The following is a 26,088-nucleotide window of genomic DNA, read 5'->3' as shown; positions in this document are numbered from 1 at the left end:
CACCTGGTTTACTGAAGGCCTGAGATGACGGTGGGGCAGATGAATCAGAGGCCACCCCGCCAGCAACTTGGCGTGTTTCCTGGGAATGTGTAATTTATGTGGCGGGACGTGCCGGTAAGGGGAAAAGGGCAAAAAGCTGCCATTGCGGCCGTCGAGTAAAACGTCCTTTTTCCTGCCCACTACCGCACCTAGTGCAAATCTGGGATGATTTCCATCCAGTGAATATAATAGAGAATATTGTCACTTCTTTACAATTTTTCTTTTTGGTGATGAATATCAACTTCCCGGTTTCTGGAAGCCACTAACACACTCTACATTTAGGCAAACTGTGTTATCTGTTGGCCTTATTATGAAATAATTATTGAAAGCAAACTGCAGGTTGCATGATGCCAAGAAGAGAAACTTAGTATTACAGTTTATGTTTTGTTCATGGCCACTGAATTGTGAACACTCCATTTCTCAAAATTATTGAAATTAATCGGATGATTTTGCTGTTATCGAGGTTCATGACACAAATTGGTTTTACTGCATTTTCTTTTATATGTAAGAAGCATAAATGTGACAGATGTTTAATCATCTACGCATAAGTTTCTTGCCTGATTATATTCAGTAGCTGGTTCATTCAGCCTTGTTGCCAGGTTTTCTGGCTCAGATTTAGCTGTTGTGTTTTGTCTAATCCTTTCATCAGCTACCTTCATTTTGACTCTGGTTTACATTTCCCAAGCATTTTAGCATAAATTGTAACATACTAATCTTCCAAATTTATTTGCTTTAATATTTCTCTTAAGTGTTAGTGCAAATAATTTCTATATACATTCGCAGTTAGTATTTTTGAGGTAAAATTTAATCAGTTGTGCATTTGAGATATTCAAGATTACACAATAAAGGAGGGTTCATCAAGGCAATTTGTTTATCAAAATAGTAAATGTATTATAACTAAACATTAAAACAGATGCAGAAATCACTAACACCTGTTCCGCAAATCAATAAAACAGTTTAATAAATCCATTAAAAAGGCAACTGAGGTTAATTTCTAAAGGGATACAATTCAAAAGCAGAGAAATTAGGCTGAATTTTCACCAGAGAGACAGAAAACAGGAACCAGGTCTTTTGTTGCATGGGCCAGAAACCTGCTTCCGGTGACAAACTGATTAAAGTTCATATTTTCACACGAGTGAGCCCTTAATTGATATGGAGATGGGTTTCCTGCCCACTTAGTCAGTGGGGGTGGGATGGAGGTGGGTCAGATGAAATGTGGGACTTATTTAGACACCCCATGCCAACCATCACTGAGGCTGCTGGTGGCCCACAGGGTGAGAACTGTGATTGTCTCCAAGGTACAGAGGGAAGAAAGATAGCACAGGAGAGCTGGAGTTTTGGTACTCGGGGCAGGGCAGACCCTCCCTTCATCGGTGCCAATCTGGATCTAATGCTAGAGACCATGAGGGAGAGGAGGGGTCCTCTTCCTAGAGGGTGGCAGGAGGAGGTCACTTGTTGTGTAGCAGGGGAACCTCTCTCTTGAGCGCATCTGCCTCCACCCCCTCCTCTCTTATCTCCTGTTCCTGCTCTTCCCCAATGAGCTGTCTCCCTGCCTCTCTTTCTTCTCCATACCCTCCCAATGCCAAGGTTCTGCTGTTACTGTGGGAGTGTTGCCTCTCGCTGATGTCGGCAAATCTGACAGCGATGCCCCGATTTCCAGCTGAAACCTACCTTCTGCGCAGATGGCTGTCCAATTGTCTTTGACAGCCTTGCCCCCTGCTCTTCTGCCCCCATGATGCCAGGGGAGTGCCAACCCTGTTCAAATCCCAGGTGCTATGTGCCCGCTCTCTCTGTTCAGTGCCTTCAAAGTTCCCAGTATCCCTTTGCCCCACTGACCCTCTTACGGAGCTGCGGTGATGCCCTGGCCCTCACACTGTGTGCCCTGCTCCCCTCAGCTTTTCTGAAACTGACGGCTTCTAAACCCTACTCGCGCCTTCCCACCTTCTCCCCCTTCATCAAACTCTAAAAGCTTTTTAACAAGTTTAATCAATGCCATTGGGGAGGAGAGTGGGATTCCTGTCCCGCCATCGTCTGACCTGGTGATTATTTCCTCATGCCTGCCTTCAGGGGACCCATAAATTCAGCTCATTATTTTAAACTTGTATATAGAACTTGGTTAGACTACACTTGGAGTATCGTGAAGAGTTCTCGTCCCCCATTTTACATTTTAAAAATGTGGCATCACTGGAGAAGGCGTGAATAGATTTCTATGGAAGAAACAAAGCTGAGGGGTGACCTGATAGAGGTGTTTGATAGAGTTGTCATAGAGAAGCTACTTCCACTTGTGGGGGAGAGCAAAACTCGGTGCCATAAATATAGATTAATCACTAATAAATCCAACAGGGAATTCAAGAGAAACTTTTTTATCCAAAGAGTGATTAGAATGTGGAACTCGCTAACACAAGGGATAGCTGAGGCGATCAACGTAGATGCATTTAAAGGGCAAGCTGGATAAACAAATGATGGAGAAAGGAATAGAAGATTATGCTGGCATGCTTAGATGAAGAGAGGTGGGAGGAGGCACAAGTGGAACATCAGTACTGGTATGGAATAATGACTTAAAGGCCTGTTTCTGTTGTAAATTCTATGGGCAGAATTTTACACCTCGATCGGGTGTAATATAGCCCAAGAAGGCATCGGGTGAGTGTCCCAATGTCATCCCGCACGTGTGCAATCTTTAGGTTGGCGGGCGTGTGTGGGTTCGGAGTTGTGCCCACCATCAATTGAAAGGCCACTTAAGGCCATTAAAAACCCAATTGATCCTGATTTCACGTTACCTGTGTGATTTCGCGCTTGTTGCACAGGCAAAATGGGGAGGCGGGAAGCCCACATTTTGTAAAACCTCCTCCAAGGGCAGGATAAAAAGGGTCATCAGCATTGCCAGTGTGTAGTGAGGTGTTTTGGAGATAGTTTGCTGCTGGTTGCTTATTTGAACTTGGCAGCTTAATCTCTGTTCTGAGCTTCATTCTTAGCATTTCTAGGCTTCTTTTCAGGACTCATTGGTATCTCCAAGGACCCCGGAGGATTTTGACCGTGTGGACCCTTCCAGGTATCAGACAGCCTTCGGTTACCCTGGTAATGGAGACTGTGGTCTCCGCTGGAGGTACCTCCTCTGAGGAGGAAGAGAGGGGCAGAATGGGGAGGAGGCCAAGCCTCCTAATGCAGCTTCCAGGGGAGCGACCTGTGGGAGGACAGGCACAGGGGCCGCAGGGCCAGCAGGTAGTCCTAGGCGGAAGGGACCGCAGAAGACACCACTATCCTGCTGCCAGGGTTTATAGGCAGCGATGCAGCTACCTCAATATGTCTGAGGTACAATGCCAAAGGAGGCTCCACCTCTCCAGGGAGACTGTGCCCTCCATTTGTCAGATGATAGGCCCTGAGATCACCTCCAACTGTGTGGGTGGAAACCCCATGCCAGTGGCTCTGAAGGTCACAGTGGCCCATGAATTCTATGCCCCCGGCTCTTTCCAGGGGTCAATGGGTGATCTGTGTGGAGTCTCCCAATCAGCTGTCCACAGTTGCATCAAGCTGGTAACAGAAGCTCTGTTCAGGTGGGTAATGACATTTATTCATTTCCGTACAGACGGGGCCAGCCAGGCCGAGCGAGCCAGAGGCTTTGCAGCGATTGCTGGGTTCCCCTGTGTCCAGGGTGCCATTGACTGCACACGTGAGCATCAAGGCGCCAGCAGGTCAGCTGTATGCCTTTATCAACAGAAAGGGATTCCCCTTGATAAACGTCAAGTTAGTGTGTAACCACAGAAAGCAGATTCTGCAAATCCATGCAAGGTACCCTGGCAGCTCCCATGACGCTTAATCCTCAGACACTACTAGGTGCCGAGGCTATTCAGTGCTTCAGCCTGACTGGATGGATGACTGCTGGGTGACAGGGGCTATCTGTTGAAAAGGTGCCTTATGATGCCTCTATGCCACCCAAGAACAGAGGCGGAGCAGTGTTGTAATAGGAGTCATGCCTCTGGACTGTTCAGGGGGAGCACTACAATGCCCCCCAGAGCGGGTGTCACTGATAGTGGTTGTATGCTGCGCTCTCCACAATCAGGCACTGGCAAGGGAGAACCCACTGGAGGACGGGGATTTCGAGGCAGTTCCACAGGCCACAGTATCCAGTAGTGAGTCAGAAGAGGAGCACGGTGAGGAGAACGCTGGGGGCATGGAGGCAGACCTCTTTATCCTTCAGGGAGGCAGGGACACCAGGGACACCTTGATCCAACTTCACCTAGGCTGCCACGATCTGCTTCCACCCCATGCCAGGGCTGCCACCTCCATCCCGGATTCTGAAATGACCCTTTCATTTGAACCCAAAGTCCACTCAGTTCCTGTGCGATAAAGTTTAAAGCCACTCACGTCCAGCATTACATACTGGCATACCCTGCACCAAAAAAAAAAGTGAAGCATACTCAGGCCATTACGACAAAAACAAAATTTATGCCATTTTGACAATTCAAACAAATTAACATAACCTTCTCTGGTCTTCATTCCCGGACCAGTAAACATAAACAAAACATTACGAACAGAAGATCACCTTATGCCTTTGTGCCACCACCTCCCCCCCTTTGCTGGCAGTGGCATTGGAGGCAGCTGCTGACCCTGCAGTCTTGTTGGCCTTGATGACCTTGGAGGTCATCCTCTGGCCAGTGGAGCCTGTGCTGGCCCCGCCTGGGAGGGAGTGGCCAATGCCACAGCTGGTATCTCCCCAGTCATCGCTGCCTCATCAAATGCCACAGTCACTGGCAGAGGGGTGGAGGAGCTGCTGCCGTTATCCAGAGCACCCTGGGAGGAGTCCGCAGAGAGGACAAGCAGCTCATTCACCAATGTGAGGCCACATGGATTCCTCCACAACAGAGACCATGGCACGCATATCCTCATGGATCTCCGCCAGATCCTCCCACACATCCCACTGGACATCTAATATCTGCCGCCTAATGGACGACTCCAGAGGCTCATCATTTGCCTTCGACTCAGCATCGTCCTGGTCTCCAGCAGTCTTCTGACTGCTGGCGCCCTGGGCACACTCTGCCTCTGCCTGCTCTTCAAGTGAATGTGAAGTGCCCTCACTGCTGTGCTTCGATATTCTAGCCATATTCTAATGATCACCGATATCTGATACCTGCGCTGGTACTTGGTTCAGAGAGCAGGTATGATGCAGGTGTAGCTGAAGCCCGGCGGTCCTCTGCTGTCAGGGATGGCTCTCCGGGGTCCTGTGAATGTGTGCGTGCTGGACAATCTAAGGGAGAACAATGACATGTGACTAGGTTAAGTCATCACACTGACACTGTGCATGCCAGGCACCCTGGTGAGACAATAGAGATCTGCATCATGGTGTCATTGTCTTTCAATGATCAATGGGGACTCCAATTTTGAAGCTCCCATTAATGATGAGACGACACAAGATTGTTTGCACCATCCGAAACTTTCACCTCTGTACACTGCACTCATACCTTCATCTGATACCCCAGCCCCTCTGGGACCAGCTGACCGAGATGCGTGGTGCCTCTCCAACTCTAAGGCGTCCTACTCAGATCTTGTAAGGATTAGGAGTTTTGGGGTGCATCCACCTGTATGTGACCTCTCAATGTTGTTCTGGCTCGTCTTGTCCTGAAAGGACAGAGGAGCATTGATTAGTCTACTCTCTACCTGCAGCGCCATTGCAGCTTGGCCAACCCCACCAGTGGATCATATTGCAGGGCACATTCAAGTTGTGGCCCTCGAGCCACAAGGCACTCAGTCCAAGCAGCCAGGGCTCACCCCCTTGGCCAGCTCCAGCGTCATTGACAGTTGGCACTCAGACTCTAACACCCCTGAGCCCCACGGGGGGGGGATGGCCAGACCTTAACACTTCTTCACACTGCTCCATACCAACACGGCACTCGCCCTTCCGGTCCTTTTGCGACCCTGCACCCATTTAACCGCCCAACGTCGTGGCTGCTGACCCTGGCTGCAACCTGGTCCCAAGCTTTCTTTGTTAGGTGTGGTGTCCTCCTCCTTCCATCTTTGGGGATGAGGGCAACCCTCCTGGGAGCCACCTCCTCCAGGAGGACCACGAGACACTTGTACGAAAACCCTGGGGGGGTGGTGAGGCGAATGTCCGCCCGACCTCCCCTCCTGCATGGTGTCTTCAGCCGTAATGAAGGCCATAGCTTCGGTCTTCAGCAGTCAGAAGAAATGTTCTTCCCTGGCAGCCTTCAAGGAGCTGCCTGTGCAGTTTTTAAACCGCCCACTCATTGGACCCGGTGTCTGACAGACCCCTGCCCCTGCCCGGCCCTTCCTGACCATATGGAAGATGCGTTTCACACTGGGCGGGCCTTAATTAGCCAGCCAGTGTGGAATCACGGTCGGGGGTCCATTTCCCGACCATTCCCAGGCCCGCCGATCGTGCCCACCCGCCAATGGTAAAATTCAGGCCTATGTAAATGTGTTCTGGTCTCAGTCCATAAAGTGCACCAAGTAAATCTTCAATGACCATTTTTCTCACCAATCACAAGACAGAAACAAAATATATATCACTAATGAACATCTGGAACTACTGTCAATAAATCATAAGAAAATATTATCAGAGCATATTGTGTTACATTGTCATAATGACAACTTCACCTCAGTTTAAAAAATAGTGAATAAAAAAAGCTGTAAAACACCACCAATAGGTAAATAAAATTCACGAGAGTTTTTCAAAAACAATGTTCTCAACATCTAAAAATTTATTTTAAGCCAATTTGCAGGGAGTATAATCCTAATTAAATGATTTGGACATTTAATTTCTAGGGTCTCTGCTTCACTGCCTGAAATTGCGTTCTCGGACTTCTGGTTGCCATTGGTTCCCATCTTAGATTCCATCCCAAATCACAAGGACTCACACTGCTCCATACCAACACGGTACTCACCCTTCCCTAGCGCAGTAGGTCGTTGAACCTTTTGCAGCACTGTACCCACGTAACCGTGCAACGTCGTGGCTGCTGACCTGGGCTGCCACCTGGTCATTTTCAGTAAGGGAGCACAACCTGTGCCTGCTGAGACACCACATAGCTACCTGTCCCATTGTACCTATGAGGTGCTCCACAGTAGGTGCAACTGCATGGGTATGCCAACATACTCTCGAATGTTCTCCTCATGCACCAAATCTCTTCTTTATTCTCTTCACAAGAAACAACTTAAAATCTCAAATCTACATACTAACTCTTTCTTTTCCTTAGCTTCTTCAGACATAAAATCTAACCACTATGCTTAAAAACAACTGACAACACCAATCGTTTTAGGTGATTGTGCAGACTTTGGATAGGCATGATCTGAGAATAATTAGGCAAATAATGCAGTTGCATACTATATTTAAATAATTTCCCAGGATAAATAATAATTTGAATACATGACCTACAGATGAAAGTAGAAAAGGAAATCTGCAAAAATCAGATGGCATCTACCAGTTGTGTACAAGGTTAATGGTGAGTTGTAATAGCCTTAACAGTCAATTGCTGACAGCAACTTCAAAGAGTCTGTTTAACCTAGTGTTGCAGCATGCAACTAAAATCATCTTATATTGTGATGTTAGGATGTAAATAGAGCCTAAAGGTCAAGTAGATAGGGATCACAAAGTGAGGAAAATTATACTTGGGGACATAAATTGAAGATAAATGAACCAGTATACAGTGTTGGTATTCACTATTGTAAATCTGAATCTGCAAGGATTCAGGTAACCATGGTTCTCCACTTAGAGGAGGAATGAATAGCCCATCATGACTTTTTACATTCATTCAAACACAGAATTTTACAGCTCAGGAGGTGGCAATTCTGCCATCATGCTTGCCCCAGCTTTTTAAAAGAACAATCCAATTTGTCCTACACTCTTGCTCTTTCCCCATAGCCTTGCAATTTTCCCCCCTTCAGCAATAGCAACTTGTATTTATATCGCACCTTTAATGTAGTATAACATCCCAAGGTACTTCACAGGAATGTTTTAAAACAAAATTTGACACCAAGCCTCATAAGGACACATTAATGCATGTGACCACAAGCTTGGTCAAGGAGGTAGATTTTAAGGAGCATCTTGAAGGAGGAAAGAGGTTGGGGAGGTTTAGGGAGGGAACTCCAGAGCTTAGGGCCAACAGTGGAGCAATTAAAATCGGGAATGCTCAAGAGGCTAGAATTGGAGGAGCGCAGATATCCTGGAGGGTTGTAAGGCTGGAGGATAGGGAAAGGATGAGGCCACAGAATAATTGGAAAAGGTTGACAATTTTAAAATAAAGATGTTACTTGACCGGTGCCAATGTGCAAGTCAGCAAGTACAAAGCTGATGGGTCAACTGGATTTGGTGATCATAAGGAGTCTGGCAGCAGAGTTTTGGTTAACCACTAAATTTAAAGAGGAGTAGAATGTGGGAGACCAACCAAGAGTACGTTGGAATAGGCAAGCCTAGAGGTAACAAAGGCAAGGATAAAGGTTTCGACAGATGATATAACGCAGGGGTGGAGTGGGGCAATATAGAGAGGTGAAAATAGGCGGTCTTAGTGATGTTACGACAATGTGCTCAAAAACTCATCTCAAGATCAAACATGACACCAAGGTTGCAAATAGTCTGTTTCAGCCTCACACCATTGCCAGGAAGAGAGATGGAGTCAGTGGTTAGTGAATGAAGTTTGTGGCAGGGACCGAAGACTTTGATCTTCCCAATATTTTCCTGAGGAAATTTCTGCTCATCTAGTACTGGATGTTGAACAAACAGTCTGGCAATGGAGGGGTGGTTCAGAGAGATGATGGTATATCTCTGGGGCAGAAGTAACAGTGTCAAAGTGGGAGGAGAAGCCATTTAAGGTGAGTCTCAAGCCATTGTTAGATAAATAAGAATGGAACCAAGTGAGTGTAGTCCCACCCAGCTGAACAACCATGGAGAAACATTGGAGGAGGATGGTGTGGTCAACTATACCAAAGGCTGCAGACAGTTCAAGAAGGACAAGGAGGGTTATTTTATCCAATTTATCCAATTCCCTTTTGAAAGTTACTGTTGAATCTGCATCCACTACTCTTTCAGGCAATGTATTCAAATTGTAATAATTTGCTACATGAAACACATTCTCCTCATGTCACCTCAGCTGGCTCTTTTGCCAATTACTTTACATCTTTGTCCTCTGATTATCAATGCTCCTGCCAGTAGAAATAGTTTCTCCTTGTCTACTCTATCAAAATCCTTCATGATTTTGAACACCTTCTTTAAACCTCCTGTTAATCTTCTCTACTCTAAGAAGAACAATCCCAGCATCTTTGATCTCGCCGCAAAACTGAAGCCATTCATCCTGGTACCATTCTAGTAAATCTCCTTTGTACCTTCTTCAAGCCTTTGACACCCTCATTATCCTACCATTGTGGAGGAAATTGGTAGGGTTGGTGTGAAAATGTTCTTTCACGATACCAAAGGACAAGAGAGAATGGCTATTATTATACTGCCTTACACTCCAAGACATTCATTTTTAGAATAAATCAACAGCTTGAATGCTGACTCAGTTGAAGCACTGCAATAGAAAACAAATTCCTTATCCAACAGGGAGTAGAAGGATATGGGCAATGCCAAGATAGGAGAAAGATATGAAGCTTCTTGGTGTGGGATTTGAAGGCTGACTTAAATATAAAGAAATTGGACGGACAAAATTAGCTTTTCATGTTCACACTGCCTTATCTTTTACAGAAATCTATCTGCTAATTATTCTAAATTATATCTACTTGGTTGTAAAGAAATCTAGCAATAAAACCTTCTTGCTGTCAGTGGGTTATCATTACCTCTTCCTGCAGTACATTTTGAATGAGATAATATCACTGTAGCTGCACTGCAGAAATTTGCTCCTAAAGCAATAAATGTTTTATTAATGAGCCAACAATCTGTGAAATTTATATAATGAACTACAATCAAATCAAAATCAGACATTTCCCCCCAAGATTAATGAAAATTGGCAAGAAGTGATACTTGTCTTTTTATTCATTTCAAGATCTCTTCGATTGCCATTTCGATATATGGAAATACACTTTAGATATTTAAAAGACACCATCAGAAATTCTAAATTTAATTACACATTTCTAATTTGTCTTTGTGATGTCTGTAAATGTCTCGGAGGTGCCTCTAAATGAAAAATCAGTTTATCGCAGAAGTAAGATTAAGTTTCACCTGGTAAAGCCAGACATGTATATAATTATGCAAATGTAATGGCAATAATGTTAGCGGATAGCAATAATGTTAGTGGACAGTAATGAGACGTATTCTGTTTCCTGTAAATGTCCTAGTTAATTTCATAAAGACTGTGAGAAAAAGAAATGGGTGTGTTACTGAAAAGCCTCAAAAAAGAGAACAACCAAGGGAAGCTTTGGAGATTGAAATAAAATGTTAAAATCAAAAAGGAGGTGGAAAGGTAAAGCTATATGATGTCAGCAACATGTGGAATCCAATACTGTGCTTTTGAATGATGTCACCAACTAATAACTCAGGGTTACTACTGCTAATTGCAGTACCTGTTCCACAACCCAGATTAGATCAACTAATTCAACACAAACAAGCATTCAAGCCACTGATTCCTAGCACCTCATTAGCGCATTTACCTGATGAATCATCAGAGAGGACTACATGACCCCTTTTCATTGGATTAACAAATGGAAAATGTCTCTGTATTGTAAGGAACCAAAGATCTCTGAAAGCCCTCCAAAAGATTTTTTCTACAAGGAGTTGTTAAATTGCAAAAAGTGATAACTAACTTGCTTGAGTTTTTTGAGTTTTTTGATAAGGTAACAGGATAGATGAGGGTTAGGCAGTACATGTGATATCAAAAGGCATTCAATAAAATGCCACAACAAACTTGTGAACAAGGTTAGAAATCATGGAATAAAGGGATAGCAGCAATGTGGATACAAAATTGGCTGAGTAACAGGAAGAGTAGTGATGAATGGTTGTTTTTCAGACTGGCAGAAGGTTCTGTGCGTTGCCCGGGTTAGTATTAGGACCCCTATTCTTCCTGATGATCTAGCCTTTAGAGTACAGGGCACAATTTCAAAATTTGGGGATGACACAAAACTTAGAAGTATTACAGTGAGGAGGATAGTGTTAATCTTCAAAAGAATATAGAGATAAAAACAAAAAGCTAAAAGCTACTGCGGATGCTGGAAATCCATAACAAAAACAGAATTACCTGGAAAAACTCAGCAGGTCTGGCAGCATCGGTGGAGAAGAATCAGTTAACGTTTTGAGTCTTCATGACCCTTCGGCAGAACTGAGTATAGTTAGGAGAAAGTGAAATATAAGCTGGTCTAAGGTGGGGGGGCGGGGGGAGGTTGATGGAATGAGCAGCTGAAATTTAATGCAAAGAAGTGTAAAGTTATTCATTTTGGGAGGAAAAATGAGAAGAGGCAGTGTAAAATAAAGGGTACAATTCTAAAGGGGGTGCAGGAGGAGAGGGACCTGGGGGCATATATGCACAAATAATTGAAGATTGTAAGACAGGTTGAGTGCATGGCTAATAAAGCATACAGCGTCTTGGACTTTATAAATGAGGGTATGGAGTACAAAAGCAAGGAAATTATGATGAACCTGTATAAAACAGGGGTTTGGCGTTAGTTGGATTATTGCATCCAGTTCTGGGCACCACACTTTAGGAAGGATGTGAAGGCATCAGAGAGGGTGTAGAAAAGATTCATGAAAATGGTTCCAGGGATGAAAAGCTTCAGTTAAGTGGATAGATTGGAGAAGCTGGGGCTGTTCTCCCTAGAGAAAAGAAGATTCAGAGGAGATTTGATGGAGGTACAGAAAATAATGAGGCGTCTGGGCAGAGTTCTTTTTATTCATTCAAGGGACATGGGCATCACTGGCTAGGCCAGCATTCATTGCTCATCCCTAATTGCCCTTGAGAAGGTTGTGAGCTGCCTTCTTGAACTGTTGCAGTCCATGTGGTGTAGGTACACCCACTGTTAGGGAGGGAGCTCCAGGATTTTGACCCAGTAGATAGGAAAAACTGTTCCCATTGGTGGAAGAACCAACAAGAAAAGACCGATTTAAGGTGTTTGACAAAAGAAGCAACAGCAACATGAGGAAAAACTTATTTACCCAGTAATTGGTTAGGATCTGGAATGCATTGCCTGAGAGTGTGGTGGAGGCAGATTCAAACATGGCTTTCAAAGGAGAATTGGATCATTATCTGAAGAAGAAAAATTTCCAGGACTGTGGAGAAAAGACAGGAAAGTAGCACTAGCTGAACTGCCCTTTTATAAACATGATGGACCAAATAGCCCGCCCATGATTGAGTCAGGCCCGCCCACCCAACGAATGGAAAATTCAGCCCCATATCTTTCTTCTTTAAGGAAGAAAATTCTAGTCAGTTGACCATCACTGTTGCCCATTATTAAGCACAATATGTTTAAAATTTTCAATTGTGCAAGCTTTACAATTTTTAATATAACTCACATTGATGCCATAAAACTTCATTCAAAGAAACAGAAATACTGTTCCAAATGAGGATAAATTTTAAAAATCACTCAAAAATTACAAAAAAATCCCCCTAGAAAATGACTTTCTTCTACTGTACCTGAAGCTCTCAGCATAATTTTGCAAGCAACTTAATTGCAGGGAATTTGAGTGTACGGCTCTTTAGCCCAGGGTTCTCTGGCACAAATACACAGGGAATACCATCCCCACTGCATCGGTTTCAAGGAGATGAGGCTCTGAGCTGGTCATGTACAATAAGGAAATTTCCCATTTAGAATATATCTGGAGTGTCCCAAATTCCCTCTTCACTATTTTGGGTTTGACATTCTCCACTTTATCATCTGCTGATGAAAGGAAGGTTGGCCAGGATGGAATGTTGGCCAGGGTGGAATGTGGGCCAGGGTGGAATGTCTTATTGGATCTCTCAAGCATGCTTCCTCATAACTCAATAATGGAATGCTATTAATGCTATAGAAATCTACAGGCAGGATCCACCTGACAAATAGGAATTATATAGATGTTAGTAGAGAGAACGTTTTTTTAAAAAGCCTTGCTTGAAAGAAAAGAACCTTCTTTTCAGTTCAGAAGAAACAATTTTATGAGAAGGAAAATGAAGTCCTTTATATTAAAAGTACTGACTGGTAACTCATCAAGCATTACAAATAACGTAATGGCAGTCCCAAATAGTACATTAGCCAAATGCTCATAATTGGAGTAAAAAAAGGTAATTCATTGTTATATAGTTATTTTGTGTTAATATTTTGTGCACCAGTGTTTTCAACTGCATTAATCTTGTGACTGCATCATAATCCTACATTGTCTTTTTACAGTTACCATTTAATGTCGTATTAGTACTGTGCTATTAGAACTGTGCTATATCAAGCTTTATCTACCATATATTCTTCTCCTGCAAGCTATGTGAAATAATTGGCCGATTTTGAGTTTATTCATGGATAAAAATAGTTTATCGCAGCATTTAGTGGTACTGCTGTGGAATTCTCACCTGTTAGTGTAAAGGACAATATAGGTGACAGCTATTAGACAGTTATAATTGGTTTTAAAAATTGACGATTTTTTTTTAATGAAGGCATAGATTATACACTATTTTATTTAATTACTAGTTCATTACAGTTTTAATAATATAAAAAAATGATTGTTTTGTCAGAAATAGTAATTCTTTTTTTCAAAATATATTAATTGCTGGGATGTGGAGTTCTGCCAGGACTGGATCTGCTCGGCTCTGGATCTCATTTCAGCCTTTGTCTAAACATGGACAGAAGAGCTGAAATCCAGGGGTGAGGTGAGAGTGACTGCTGTTGGCATCAAGGCAGCAGTTGATCAGGGTGGCACCAGGAACCCTAGCAAAATTGCCATCAATGGGAATCATGGAGAAAATTCTCCACTGGCTAGAATCATACCTGGAATGGCTGACAATCATCTCAGCACAGGGCAATGTTGGACAAGTTCTTCAGGGCTGTTTCCTGGGCACCAACCATCTTCAGCTGCTTCATCATTGATCTTCCTTCCATCAATGTTCAGTTCCAATTGCAATTCCTTAGATAATGAAGTAATCTATTCCCTCAGGCAGCAAGATCTGGACAACATTCACACTTGAACTGATAAGTGGCAAGTAACATTTGTGCTACAAAAGTGTCAGGCAATGACCATCTCCAAGAGAATCTAACTATCTCCCCTTGGCATTCAATAGCATTACCATCATTGAATCCCTTACCATCAATGTCCTTGGGGTCACCATAGAACAGAAACTTAACTGGCCCAGCCATGTAGATATTTGTGGCTACAAGATTAACATCCTTTCTAGTCCAAGATGATGATTTTAGTTCTGCAGATTGGTAATACATTCAAATTAATATTTTCTGGATCTCCAGGAGCCTCACATCACTTTACAAAACTGGTACAATTTTTGCCTGATTTGGACATATTTTCCATTTTTTTTACCTTTGTCAGGAGATTGTGCGTTAAGGGATGGTGTATGTGTTGACTTGGGCAAGCTTCGTGGGTTGATGGTCTTTCCTTGCCTTTCTTATGTTCCAACAGATGAGGGAATAAATGCATAACTTGCGATGCTCCCCTTTCAATGATATCACATTTACATGGTGATGAAACTAAAAGCTCCAGAAACCCTTTTGCTAGTCAAGAGCTAATGAGTTTAACTTATTAAAACATTTTCTGCACAGACTAACTTCACATGATCCACCCTGATAAATTGTTCAACAAAACAACACTATTTCTAACCCTAGCCAAAAAATGTTGGTGTTTTATTGTAGGTTAATGGAAAAGAAAGCATGCTATAAATCACCAAGCTGCAGAAAGTTTTTATGATGCAGCAGAACAACTTTTGTTGTAATGAAAGATGTTTCCAGAAATTGTATTAAATGATAACTCAAGGACATCTGATAATTTTCAATACTAGTCTTTGTGAAACATGAAATCATTTAAGAATTAATAACATAATGATTTTCAGCTATATCTTTGACCTTAGTATTTGAAATATTGAGTTCAGATGTGACTGTTTTTAATGTGGGCACATTTCCAGAACACACATTGGTGGTGTCTTGAAAATCTTGCCCGAAATGTTTGCATTTTGGCAATTGTCATTATCTCTAAATTACATGATCTGTGGCGGTTCTATGTTAAATCCTGGGCAAAAGTAGGTTTCATTCGGTTTCTGCAATGTACATCATGACTTAAAATGGCTGGAATGTACATTGACTTTTTGTAACTGCTGATGATCAACAATTAAAAATCATCTAGTAAAGGGATTAAGAATACTCTTAAATTAATTAGTTACATTATCACCAATTTTCCTATCCTGGATGAGAAGAAGGATCTTAGAGGGATGAATTTTGAGAACCAGGTTGCATAAATCTGGCTTGTAGAAGATAGAGGGGTGATCTGATCAAGGTGTTTAAAATTCTAAAAGGATTTGATAGGGTAGATTAGAGTAGTTATTTCCTTTGGTGGGAAATCAAAAACTCTGGGATGTAACCTTGAAATTAGAGCTAGGCTATTTAGATTCAAAATCAGGAAGCAGTTTATCCAGACAAAGGATAGCTGAAATCTGGAACCCTCTCTCCCCTGAAAAGGTGGAGATTGCTATGTCATTTGGAGCTTTCAAGATTGAATTAGATAGGTTTGTTAGGTAAAGATATCAATGGCTATTGAGCAAAGACAAGACTGGATGCAGATCAGCTATGGTATAATGAATGTTGCATTCGTTTCAAGGGGCTGAATTGCCTACTCTTGTTTCTAATATTCCTAGGAAATCTCTGAAATAAGGGTCATTAAGGATAGGTACAATAGGATTATACTTTACCACTGCCTATGGATGTTTAGAGTACCCTGATGTGGTAGTTTCACTATGCACCAATTTTATCATCAATGTAATTATAAGATATTATACTTCAAAAGAATAATAAACTACAACATATTAATTTGAGTTGCTTATTTTAATCCAGTGAAGTCCTCAATTCTGGGATATTATGTAGTGACTATTATGTTTTTAGATCTTGATATTACTTGACAGCTTAGCTTATTAATATGAGCTTACAGTAAGGCAATTCACATCTGACCATTAGCAATAAGTACTTCAACGTCAAGATAACTAAAAAATACTTGAAATGCTAGAGTAGTTACAGTAATAAATGGAATCTCAATACTATTATAATAACATCTTTACATACCACTCAATTTGTCAAATTATCCTATAGAAAACAGAATTGACTATTGTCTTCAATGGCTTGTCTTGATAAATGAACCTACTCAGGTAAAATGCTCCCAAGAGCTATTAAACCATATGCTTGTCACAGGCAGGACCCTAATGAGGAGTGTAGGAGAGCATGTCAGGAGTAGCACCAGGCATACTTAAAAATAAGGTGCAAATCTGCTGAAGCTGAATACATGCATGCTAAACAGTGGAAGTGGCATGGAATAGACAGATCAAAGTGATCCCACACCCAACCGATTAGATCAAAACTCTGTAGTCCTGTCAGATCCAGTCATGAATGATGGTGGACAACTAAACAACAAACCAGAGGAGAAGGCTGCACAAACATCCTCATCCTCAATGATGGGGGCATCTATTCAGCACTTAAGTGCAAAACACAAGGCTGAAGCATTCGCAACCATCTTCTGCCAGCTTCTTCCTGAAGACTCCATTGTCACAAATGCTAGTCTTCAGCCAATTCGATTCACTTTATGTGATATCAAGGAATGGCTCAAGGCATTCGACACAGCAAAGACAATGGATCCTGACAACATCCTGGCTATTGTACTGAAGACTTGTGTTCCAGAAATAGCTGCACCCCTAGCCAAGCTATTCTAGTCCAGCTACAACACTGGCATCTGCCCAACAGTGAGGAAAATTGTCCAGCTGTGTCCTGTCCACAAAAAGCAGGACACATCCATTCCAGTCAATTACCACCCCATCAGTTACCTGTCAAACATCAGCAAAGTGATGAAAGATGTCACTGACAGTGCTAAGTGGCACCAACTCACCAATAACCTGCTCACTGATGCTCAGTTTGGGTTCTGCCAGGGCCACTTGGTTCCTGATGTCATTATAGCCTTGGACAAAAGAGCTGAACTTAGGTGAGAGTGACTGCCCTTGACATCAAGGCAGCATTTGACCAATTGTGGCATCAAGGAGCCCTAGCAAAATTGAAGTCGATGAGAATCAGGAGGAAAGCTCTCCTCTGATTTAGCCTTAGCTAGCACAAAGGAAGATGGTAGTGGTTGTTGGAGGTCAATCATCTCAGCCCCAGGACATCACTGCAGGAGTTCCTCAGGGTGGGGTCCTAGACCTAACAATCTCCAGCTGCTTCATCAATGACGTTCCCTCCAACATAAGGCCAGAAGTGGGAATGTTTGCTGATGATTGTGCAGTGTTCAGCACCATTCGCAACTCCTCAGCTAATGAAGCAGTCCATGCATGCATGCTGCAAGACCAGGACAACAATCAGGCTTGGGCTCATAAGTGACGAGCAACATTCAAGCCAGGCAATGACCATCTCCACCACCGCACCACCACCCCCCCTCCCCTTTTGTCATTCAACAGCATTACCATTGCTGAATCCCGCACTATCAACATCCTAGGGCTTATCTTTGACCAGAAACTTAATTGAACGAGCCATGTAAATACTGTGGCTACAAGAGCAGGTCAAAGGTTGGGAATTCTGTAGCAACTAGCTCACCTCCTGTCTCCACAAGATCTGTCCACCATCTACATGGCACAAGTCAGGAGTGTGACGGAATGCTCTGTGCCTGCCTAGATGAGTACAACTCCAACAACACACAAGAAGCTGGACACCATGCAGGACAAAGCAGCCTGCTTGATCGGCACCTCATGCACCACCCTAAATATTCACTCCAGCACACAGTCTACAAATCACACTGTAGCAACTCACCAAGCCTCCTTTGACAGCATCTTCCAAACCCACAACCTTGACCATCTAGAAGGACAAGGACAGGAGACACATGGAAACACCACCACCTGCAAATTCCCCTCCAAATCACATACCATCCTGACGTGAAACTATTTTGCTGTTCCTTCACTCCATTGGGTCAAAATTCTGGAAATCCCTCCCTAACAGCACTGTGGGTGTACCTACATCAGATGGACTGCAGCTTAAGAAGGTGGCTCACCATCACCTTCTCAAGAGCAATTGGGAATGAGCAACCAATGATAACTTTGCCAGCGATACTCATATCCCACAAACAATTTTTTTTTAAAATCATGTTCTCAGCATGAAACCAGGGAGACTGGTCAAGAGTGGCATTTGAATTAGCACAGTGAAAGTCACCTGTTTCATAAAGATGAAATGTGGAATGCAGCTGAAGAGTTAAGAACATACTCATTTATATTCATAAATTGTTTCTTAATGGGATTACTTGGTGTTTAGTTTTTGAAATAATGCTTCAAACATTCTTGCACATTTTGAATATTTAGAATCTCCTGACTTGAACATTTTGAACATTACAATGCTTTGAAATGACCTTCATGCCCATGACTTTTTCTTCTGAAGTCCAGCATACCTCTAATTCCTATAATGTTACTTTATTTTAAGAACACACCAAGTCTGGACTGATGACATGGGAAATGGGAATAATTCCTGAGTGTTCCTTTGAATGGTTCCACAGTGCTGTACTATCAGAGCTCCCTTATATGTGATGATCCCAAAGAATTTTGTGTCTTTTCAGGAGAACCAGTCAACCTCTGCACATTGTCTGAGCTGCAGATATTTAAGTCTCCTCTTTTTTGATCTCTTAGTTTCTGTCACTTTTGAGAAGATACTTTGTTCTCACTCTCTGATTCTGTCATAAAGATACAGAGCTGCTGGAAACCCTTAACAGTAGCTTCCACTTAACAGGCAGAAACTTGCTCAGCAGGCTGTGATTTTCTCAGCATCTTTAAACATGATGGTGGATTGTCATCTCCCCAGCTTGCTGCAGCATTCTGCTCTTAAACATAACAAGAAGTTTACCTATGTGAAAATATTCTGCTATAGACATTTCTCTAATTAAGGAGAACATAGTGTCCACTCGATCTACTTTTAAAGAGAGCTATAAATGGAACTCACCTGGAGGTGCAGAGTATTAGCTATACCCTGACATACATTACACTAAACCCCTGATTTGAGCTGACATTGTTCAGGGACACAGTATTTCAGAGATGTATCACAACTGCAGTGTTATTGTTTCTTAATATGAGCTTCGAGCTGCACATAGCAAAAGCGCAGACATAGATATTAATGCAAACACATACACACATGCACAAAACACTCACAGACACAAACCATATTACCCCCCACCCCAACAACCCACCTCCACAGACATTCACATTCACACCCACACCCCATACACCCACACATAGACACCGTGGTTCGTAATTTGTGAGAATCTATGGTTTCAGAGTGCCTCTTGCAATGTTCCCCGTAAGCTGTGTGGCCATGTAGCAACCCAGAATTTTCTGTGCAGGTTTCCCATGAGTTGGCTCCTTTAAGTTACGGCATTTGTGTGATCTGCAGAAAAATTTGAAGGGTCCACGCACTACAAGAAAGAATTAGGGGTTATGTTGCCTCTTGTATATTTTACCATGTATGCTATTCGGTCTCAGAATAAATGTTCATTGTTTGGGAGAAATCCATTTGTACAGGCTTTACTGCTATTTTACTTTTTTAAATATCAAGGAATTAATAAATTCCTTTTAATAAATTCCTTTGGGCAAGGAACCCGACATGAGATGGATTGCATTGTTTTGTTGCTCTATAAGGGTCAATTAAACTCCATCTGGACCATGGAGAGAACAGATAAATTGATCTTTCAGTTGCAAACCACTAGACAAACCATCTCTATTTCAGATTTTTGACATTGAATTATTTTTCTTTGTTGCTATATGAAATATTGTATATAGTTTCAACGCCTAATCATTAAAAAGGGATATTAAAACTCTTGGGAGTGGAAAGGTATGAAGGAACTACATCATGAGAAATGGTTAAGTTCACCTTGTACTCTTTGGATTAGGAGAGACACTGAGGTGACGTATTTGAAGTTACTAACAAGGGGAATGACAAAGATAATCTTGACAGGTTGTTCACTGTGACGAAGGAATAAAGTAACAGGAGGCACAGATTAATAATTAGGAAGTCATAAGTAAGAAGGAAAGTGAAACACATTTTTTCCTTTTACACTGTGGAACATACCACTAGAGAAAGTCATTGAATTGAAAATATATATGCTCTAGAAGTGGCAGGGTCAATTTCTGGAATGATGTCATGAGAAGGTAGACATTTAAGGTAGAGATCAGTCCAAAGAAATGGCTAATTGGGTTTAATAGTCAATGTTCCTATACAGGGGCTCAAATCCCTCATTTTCTCTTGAGTGCTCTTGCCATAACTTTTATGAGAGTGCAGTTGAAAGGACAGAAAATAGGCCGGGACCTGAATACACCAACATAAACGACAAGTTTGAAGAGTTATTGTTCATCAATTAAAATGAATGGAACTTAAAGCTAAGCAATCTCCAATTTGTTCAAATATAGAAACATTGAAATACATGGCAACCAAGTTGATATCTTGGAAATCCTAATTGTTCTTCTTGTTCGTGTCTTTTGAATTCTAAATAATGATCAGTTGAAATGTAGGTGTAATAAAGTAACACTATATATAAATCAGACAAATTGACTGTCATCACTATAATGAATTTCATTTGAATGCCACTTTGCATCAATGAATATTTCCACATCATTTTGTGATTTAAAAAAAAATCTATTATGCTAGCGATGGATAAATGAGTCAATCCATTTAAACTTGAAAATATACCTGAGTGTGATGGTTATCTCTGACCTAAATGTTCTGTTTCACTTTGCATCTGAGCATTTCATAAACAAATCACCTTATCATCAGTTAAAGGTTATGACTGAGTGTCACCACTTTCTCATTAAAATCTTTTGAACTGTGCATCATGTTTTTGCATTTATGTTTTTCTCAGGTTATTAAATTTATTTCAACTAGTTTTCAGTTCAGCTTTAAGATTTCCATGACTTATGTGAAATCTTGAGTTCCACTTGTATGTGCCTTTTGTCTGCTTGGGCATAGAACTGTAATTAAATAAACTAAGTTTAGTTCTAGTGCGGTTCCACTTAAACTGCAAGCTTTGACTAATGTTGTGGCCAGCTTTGTATTATAAATTTTCATGCTGTGATAATGAAGAAGACACAACATACTGCACCACAGTAGTTACTAGACAATCTTTGTTTGGCAGCTTTGGTTTTATATATAGTGTTTCATATTTTACAGGGAGCCCCCAAACCTATTGCTGTGGAGCCTTGCTCAGGAAATAAAGCTGCGGTTTTGACAGTTTTTATATGTCTACCACGAGGTCCAACTGGCACCCCTCCTCCTGGTCAAACAGGTGAGACAAGTATTTTAATTTGGTGTTCTAAATCCGTGAAAAGGATTGAGGTTTGTTTTCTCAAAATTTATCTGGCAAAGGAATTTACATGGGATTACATGAAGTTGCATAGGATGTACGGCACAGAAACAAACCATTCAGCCCAAACAGTTCATGCTGCTGTTCATGCTCCAGTCGAGCTTCCTCCCAACTTTCCTCATCTAAATCTATCATTGTAATCCTTTATTTCCTTCTCCATCATATGCTTGTCTAGCTTCCCTTTCAATGTACTTATACTATTTTCATTAAACCATTCCCTGCAGTAGCTAGTTCTGCATTCTTACCACTCTTTGTGTCAAGAAATTTCTTCTGAATTTTCTGGTTTATTTCTTGATGAATATGTTATACTGATGGTCTCTAGTTATGTTCTTCCCCATAAGCGAGAACATTCTCTCAGTACATCTCTATCAAAACCTTTCAAAAATTTAAAAACCTCCATTAAGTCGCCTTTCAGTCTTTTTCCAGGACAAAAGAGACCTAACCTGGTCATCTAATTTTCTGATATTTATACCTATACATTTTTGGTATCATCCCTGTAAACTTTCTTTGCACCCTCTCCAGTGTCTCTATATCCTTTTTATAATATTGTTACAATTATGAGGTGTATAAGATTGTTTTGTTTTGGGTCAGGGTGTCTTTAAGGTAAAATGAAGGGGGTTATGTAACATGTTCTGAAATCTGCCTGACACCAAGCCTGGATGGTTTCACTGTTAGAGATTAATTGGCCACTTAAGAGCCCCAAGGGCGGGCAAGTCGCCTGCCACATCCACCACCCCCTGTAAAATTTGATACATGTCCGGGAAAGGCAGGTAGATGGCGTGAGGCCATGTGCTGGATTTTACGAGCACTCCCCCTGCTCCCATCCGTTTTCAAACCCACCATCAGAGGACGGTTAAATCCAGCTTATTAAGTAGTCTAGATGGAGGCTGCTTTCAAGCAAAAAGAGCTCTCATTTGTTGAGCTTTTATTCGCTTTAATTTTGACAAGTTGCTGATCAGTTGCCATTGTTACTATTCTCTGCCGATAGTGTTTCATGCAACAAGTTTAAAAATAACACTGTAGTAAAGAGGTGTACTTGTTAGAGGTTTCTGATATCGAACATTCCCTTCAGGTGATCAGCAAATAAAAGTTTCACAAACTACCTTATTTGTTGTCCCTTATTCTCTTACTCAAAAATTGACTATCTGTTGTCACTTTCTCCAGCTAGAGAGAGGGTTGAGATGCCAACTTCCTGTACTGATTTGCCAATTGGCCTGCTGATAAAGCAAGGCACAACACCCGCTCTTCCATCACTCGCCCCCTGCAACCATGCCTTTGGTAGCTCAGATCAAAGAAACCATTTCCAGCTGTTTCATGTTTACAGACAGCACTGCTCCATCAGCGCCTTGTCAGTGAGAGGTCTTAATTGAACTGCCTCTCGACAGAAGTCACCTGACTATGGAAAGCCAGATAGGACATGTAGAATTGATCACATTTCAAACCCAAACATCCCCCTTTTCCTAGCAAACAAAAGATAATTTTGCATGCATGATCATGTGTAACTATGAGTTACCCAAGTTACCCACTATACATCACTGAGTGATATTCCTTGTCCAGTGAGTGTTGTTGCTGTGGCATTTGTTTCCCTGGTAACTGTTACTGTTGCATTGTGGTTGTTGGGGACACATGGGCCTCTGGGATTGATGGTAGTTCTGTACTCAGTACAGTTGATGAGATCCCTTCTTCCTGACCGGCTGCCTCAGCCTTCCCATTCGACTAACAATGGTACTGACATGATGTGTAGTGTTGAATTTCCCAATCCTTTGTGAAATGGCTAAATTCTTCATGCATGAACTGAGGATCATTGTCACTCATCACAATGCCTGGAATGCCACTAACAACAGAAGCGTGCTTTCAGGCATTCTACTATTTCTCCTGTCATCATTGAAGTCAGCTAGCCTAACTCCCAGTAGTCAGAATAGTAGTCTATAGTGATAAGATGATCAGTTCCTGCTATAGTGAAGATGTCTACCCCCAGCTTCATCCATGGCCTGTCTGGGACGTCATGCATCATTAACAGCTCTTTAGATTGTTTAGCTTAGTACTCTTTACATGCATCACACTGCCAATGTGGTCTTTCACTTCTTGCTCATGTTTGACTGGTAGAGTACTTCTCTTACTTTTCTCAGACTCAATTCAATTCCTTGATGGCTTGCATGGATGTGCTTCAGCATCTCTCCTCTCATCTCCTTAGGGATGATGACTCTATTTCCTTTGTACAAGATGCCATCTTGGGCTATCAGTACATCTTGGCATGCCCAATATGCTCTTGTGACCACAGGTGTGTCCTGGATGCTCTCAGGCCATCCTTTCATTACTACTTCTTGTAGTGCTTGGAGAGTTGCATCGTGTTGTGTAGTTCATTTGATTTGAGCAAGCCGCTTGTCTCCGTTGTGTTAATGACTTCCAGATCATGTTGAGCTGTTGCTTCATGTTGAATCTGGAAGATTTCACATTCTGTTGTAACATCCTCAACTTTCTTCATCGGGAGTGCTGCTCCCAACAGCATGTCAGCGATATACATCTGTTTCCCTTGCTTGTATGACACGTCCAGGTGATTTTTAAATAAATGAAGTAACATTCTTTACAGAAGCTTTAGAGCAGATAGTAACGGTTTGAGAAAACTGCTTTGAAGTGGCTTGTGGTCAGACTCCACTGTTACTTTGTCTCTCCCAAGCAGGTATTGATGAAAGTGCTCACAAGCAAAAACAATAGCCAGGCACTCTTTCTCAATCTGAGCACAGTGTCGTTCCGTTTGCGTTAGTGCCCTGGATGTAAATGCGATCGGTTGTCCTTGCTGCATTAGGGTTGCTCCCAGACCCGTCTCACTGACATCACACTGCAAGGTGACTTCATCATTGACGTCATAGTACTTCAGCACTAGCATTGTCTTCGCTAGTTTGATTTTATTGAACGCTGTTTCTTGTTCTGTTCCCCAATACCACTGTATTTCCTTAGCAGTCAGCTTGCGTAATGGTTCACTCTCTGATGACAAGTTAGGCAAAAATTTTGCTATGTAGTTCATAATTCCAAGAAATCATTGCAATGCTTTCACATCTGTTGGTTGCTGCATCGCTGCTACAGCTCTCACCTTGTCGAGACTTGGGTGAAGACCTTTTGTTGTCAGTACATGACCTATGTACTTGGCTTCTGGCATCTTCAGTTGCATTTTTTTTTGTTCAGCTTCAAGTTCATCTGGTTTGCTCTCTCTAGCAGTCGTATTAAATTCTGATCATGGTCAGCTATGGCTTATCCATTGTGTCTCCACATCCATTGACTAGTAGATCATCCACTACGTCTTCCACTCCGGGAAGATCACTGACTATCTCATGCTGTCTGTATTGATCCTCTTCTGGAGCCGTGGAAATGTCAAATGGCATGCCGAACCATCTGTATCACCCAAATGGCATCCAGAATGTAGTTAGAAAGCTGCTGCTTTCATCCAGCTGCAATTGCCAGTAACCATCCTTCGCATCTGGGATGGTAAAGATATTTGCCTTGTCAAGTTGTGGCAAAATGCCTTCGATGGTTAGCATGGGGTAGTGTGATCTCTTCAGTGCTTTATTTAGATCCTTTGGGTCTAAGCATACACTCAGCTTTCCAGGTTGTTTCACTGCTACCATGCTGCTAATCCAGTCTGTAGGAGTTGTCACTTTCTTGATTACCCCCTTCCTTTCCAGCTCTTCTATGTTGTCTTTTAAGCTTGACTTGAGGGCAGCTGGAACTCTTCTTGGCAGCTGCTGAATTGGTCTTACACTCTCATCTATTTCTAGATGATATTCTCCTGGTAGACATCCCAACCCTGTAAACACATCTTTGTACTCCTCTAGGATCTGTTCTGCTGTCAATGGTTTTGTGTTCTGTGACACGCTGTGAATCACTGTCAGCATGTTCAAGGCTACCAGTCCAAGTTTTAGACTTGCTTCAGCTGAGATGAGTGGCCATTGTGCCCCATCCATGATCTGGAACTCTAGATCTTCCTTCTTGCCATTGCTTTGTGCTCTCAGACTAATTTGTCCTCTCAGCATGAGTATTGGGCCATCATATAGCCTCAACTTTACTTTCAAGGGCTTCATTTTTGGATCATCGTGTTGAGCTACTTTGCACAGATCTGTGAAGGTAATGATGTTGCATGACGCACCAGTGTCTACCTGACACTTCTTGTTCGTTTGATATTCTCCTGCGGCCACCATTGTAACAGTCACAAACCATTTGTCACCTGTAGACTTGACATAACCAACCTGTTATCACGAGTATAGTTCTTGATCAGATTGTTCTGCTGATATCTCTCCAGTGGCCATCTTATAGGCCTGTTTTGCTTATTTCTAGCCAAATGCTTGTGTGTGAAACGATTTGGCTTCTTGCAGCTAAAACACTGCTTTCCCCACCCTGGGCAATCCTTCTTTTCCTTAGTATGATGTTGACCGCAGTATTTGTATCCAGCCTTTTGTCTGCGATTGCTCTGCTCTTTCGGTCTGAAATGTCTCTCAGCATAACGTATCTCCTGGTCTGCTCTGCCATACATGTGCTCGAGCTGATGTTTTACAACTTCTTCGTTTCTACCCACATCTATCACTTTC

At 42.1% G+C, this 26,088-nt stretch overlaps 1 protein-coding gene across 4 annotated transcripts in view; it reads left to right on the top strand.

Moving 5' to 3' along the window:
* The window catches only part of atrnl1b (attractin-like 1b), a 1,047,255-nt gene that overhangs the window by 948,978 nt on the left and 72,189 nt on the right, over positions 1–26,088 (top strand). For 3 of the 4 annotated variants that reach the window (XM_078564667.1, XM_078564670.1, XM_078564666.1), the window contains one exon: positions 21,316–21,430. The exons of the other annotated variant lie outside the window; for it this stretch is intronic. In XM_078564667.1, the coding sequence (XP_078420793.1) occupies positions 21,316–21,430 (115 nt within the window). The remainder of the gene's footprint in view (positions 1–21,315; positions 21,431–26,088) is intronic. 4 annotated transcript variants of the gene reach the window in all.

Source organism: Cetorhinus maximus, chromosome 20, assembly GCF_964194155.1.
Source record: "Cetorhinus maximus chromosome 20, sCetMax3.hap1.1, whole genome shotgun sequence".
Lineage (NCBI taxonomy): Eukaryota > Metazoa > Chordata > Chondrichthyes > Lamniformes > Cetorhinidae > Cetorhinus > Cetorhinus maximus.
The sequence above is the reverse complement of the archived record's forward strand: the minus strand, read 5'-3'. Positions and strand labels throughout refer to the sequence as shown.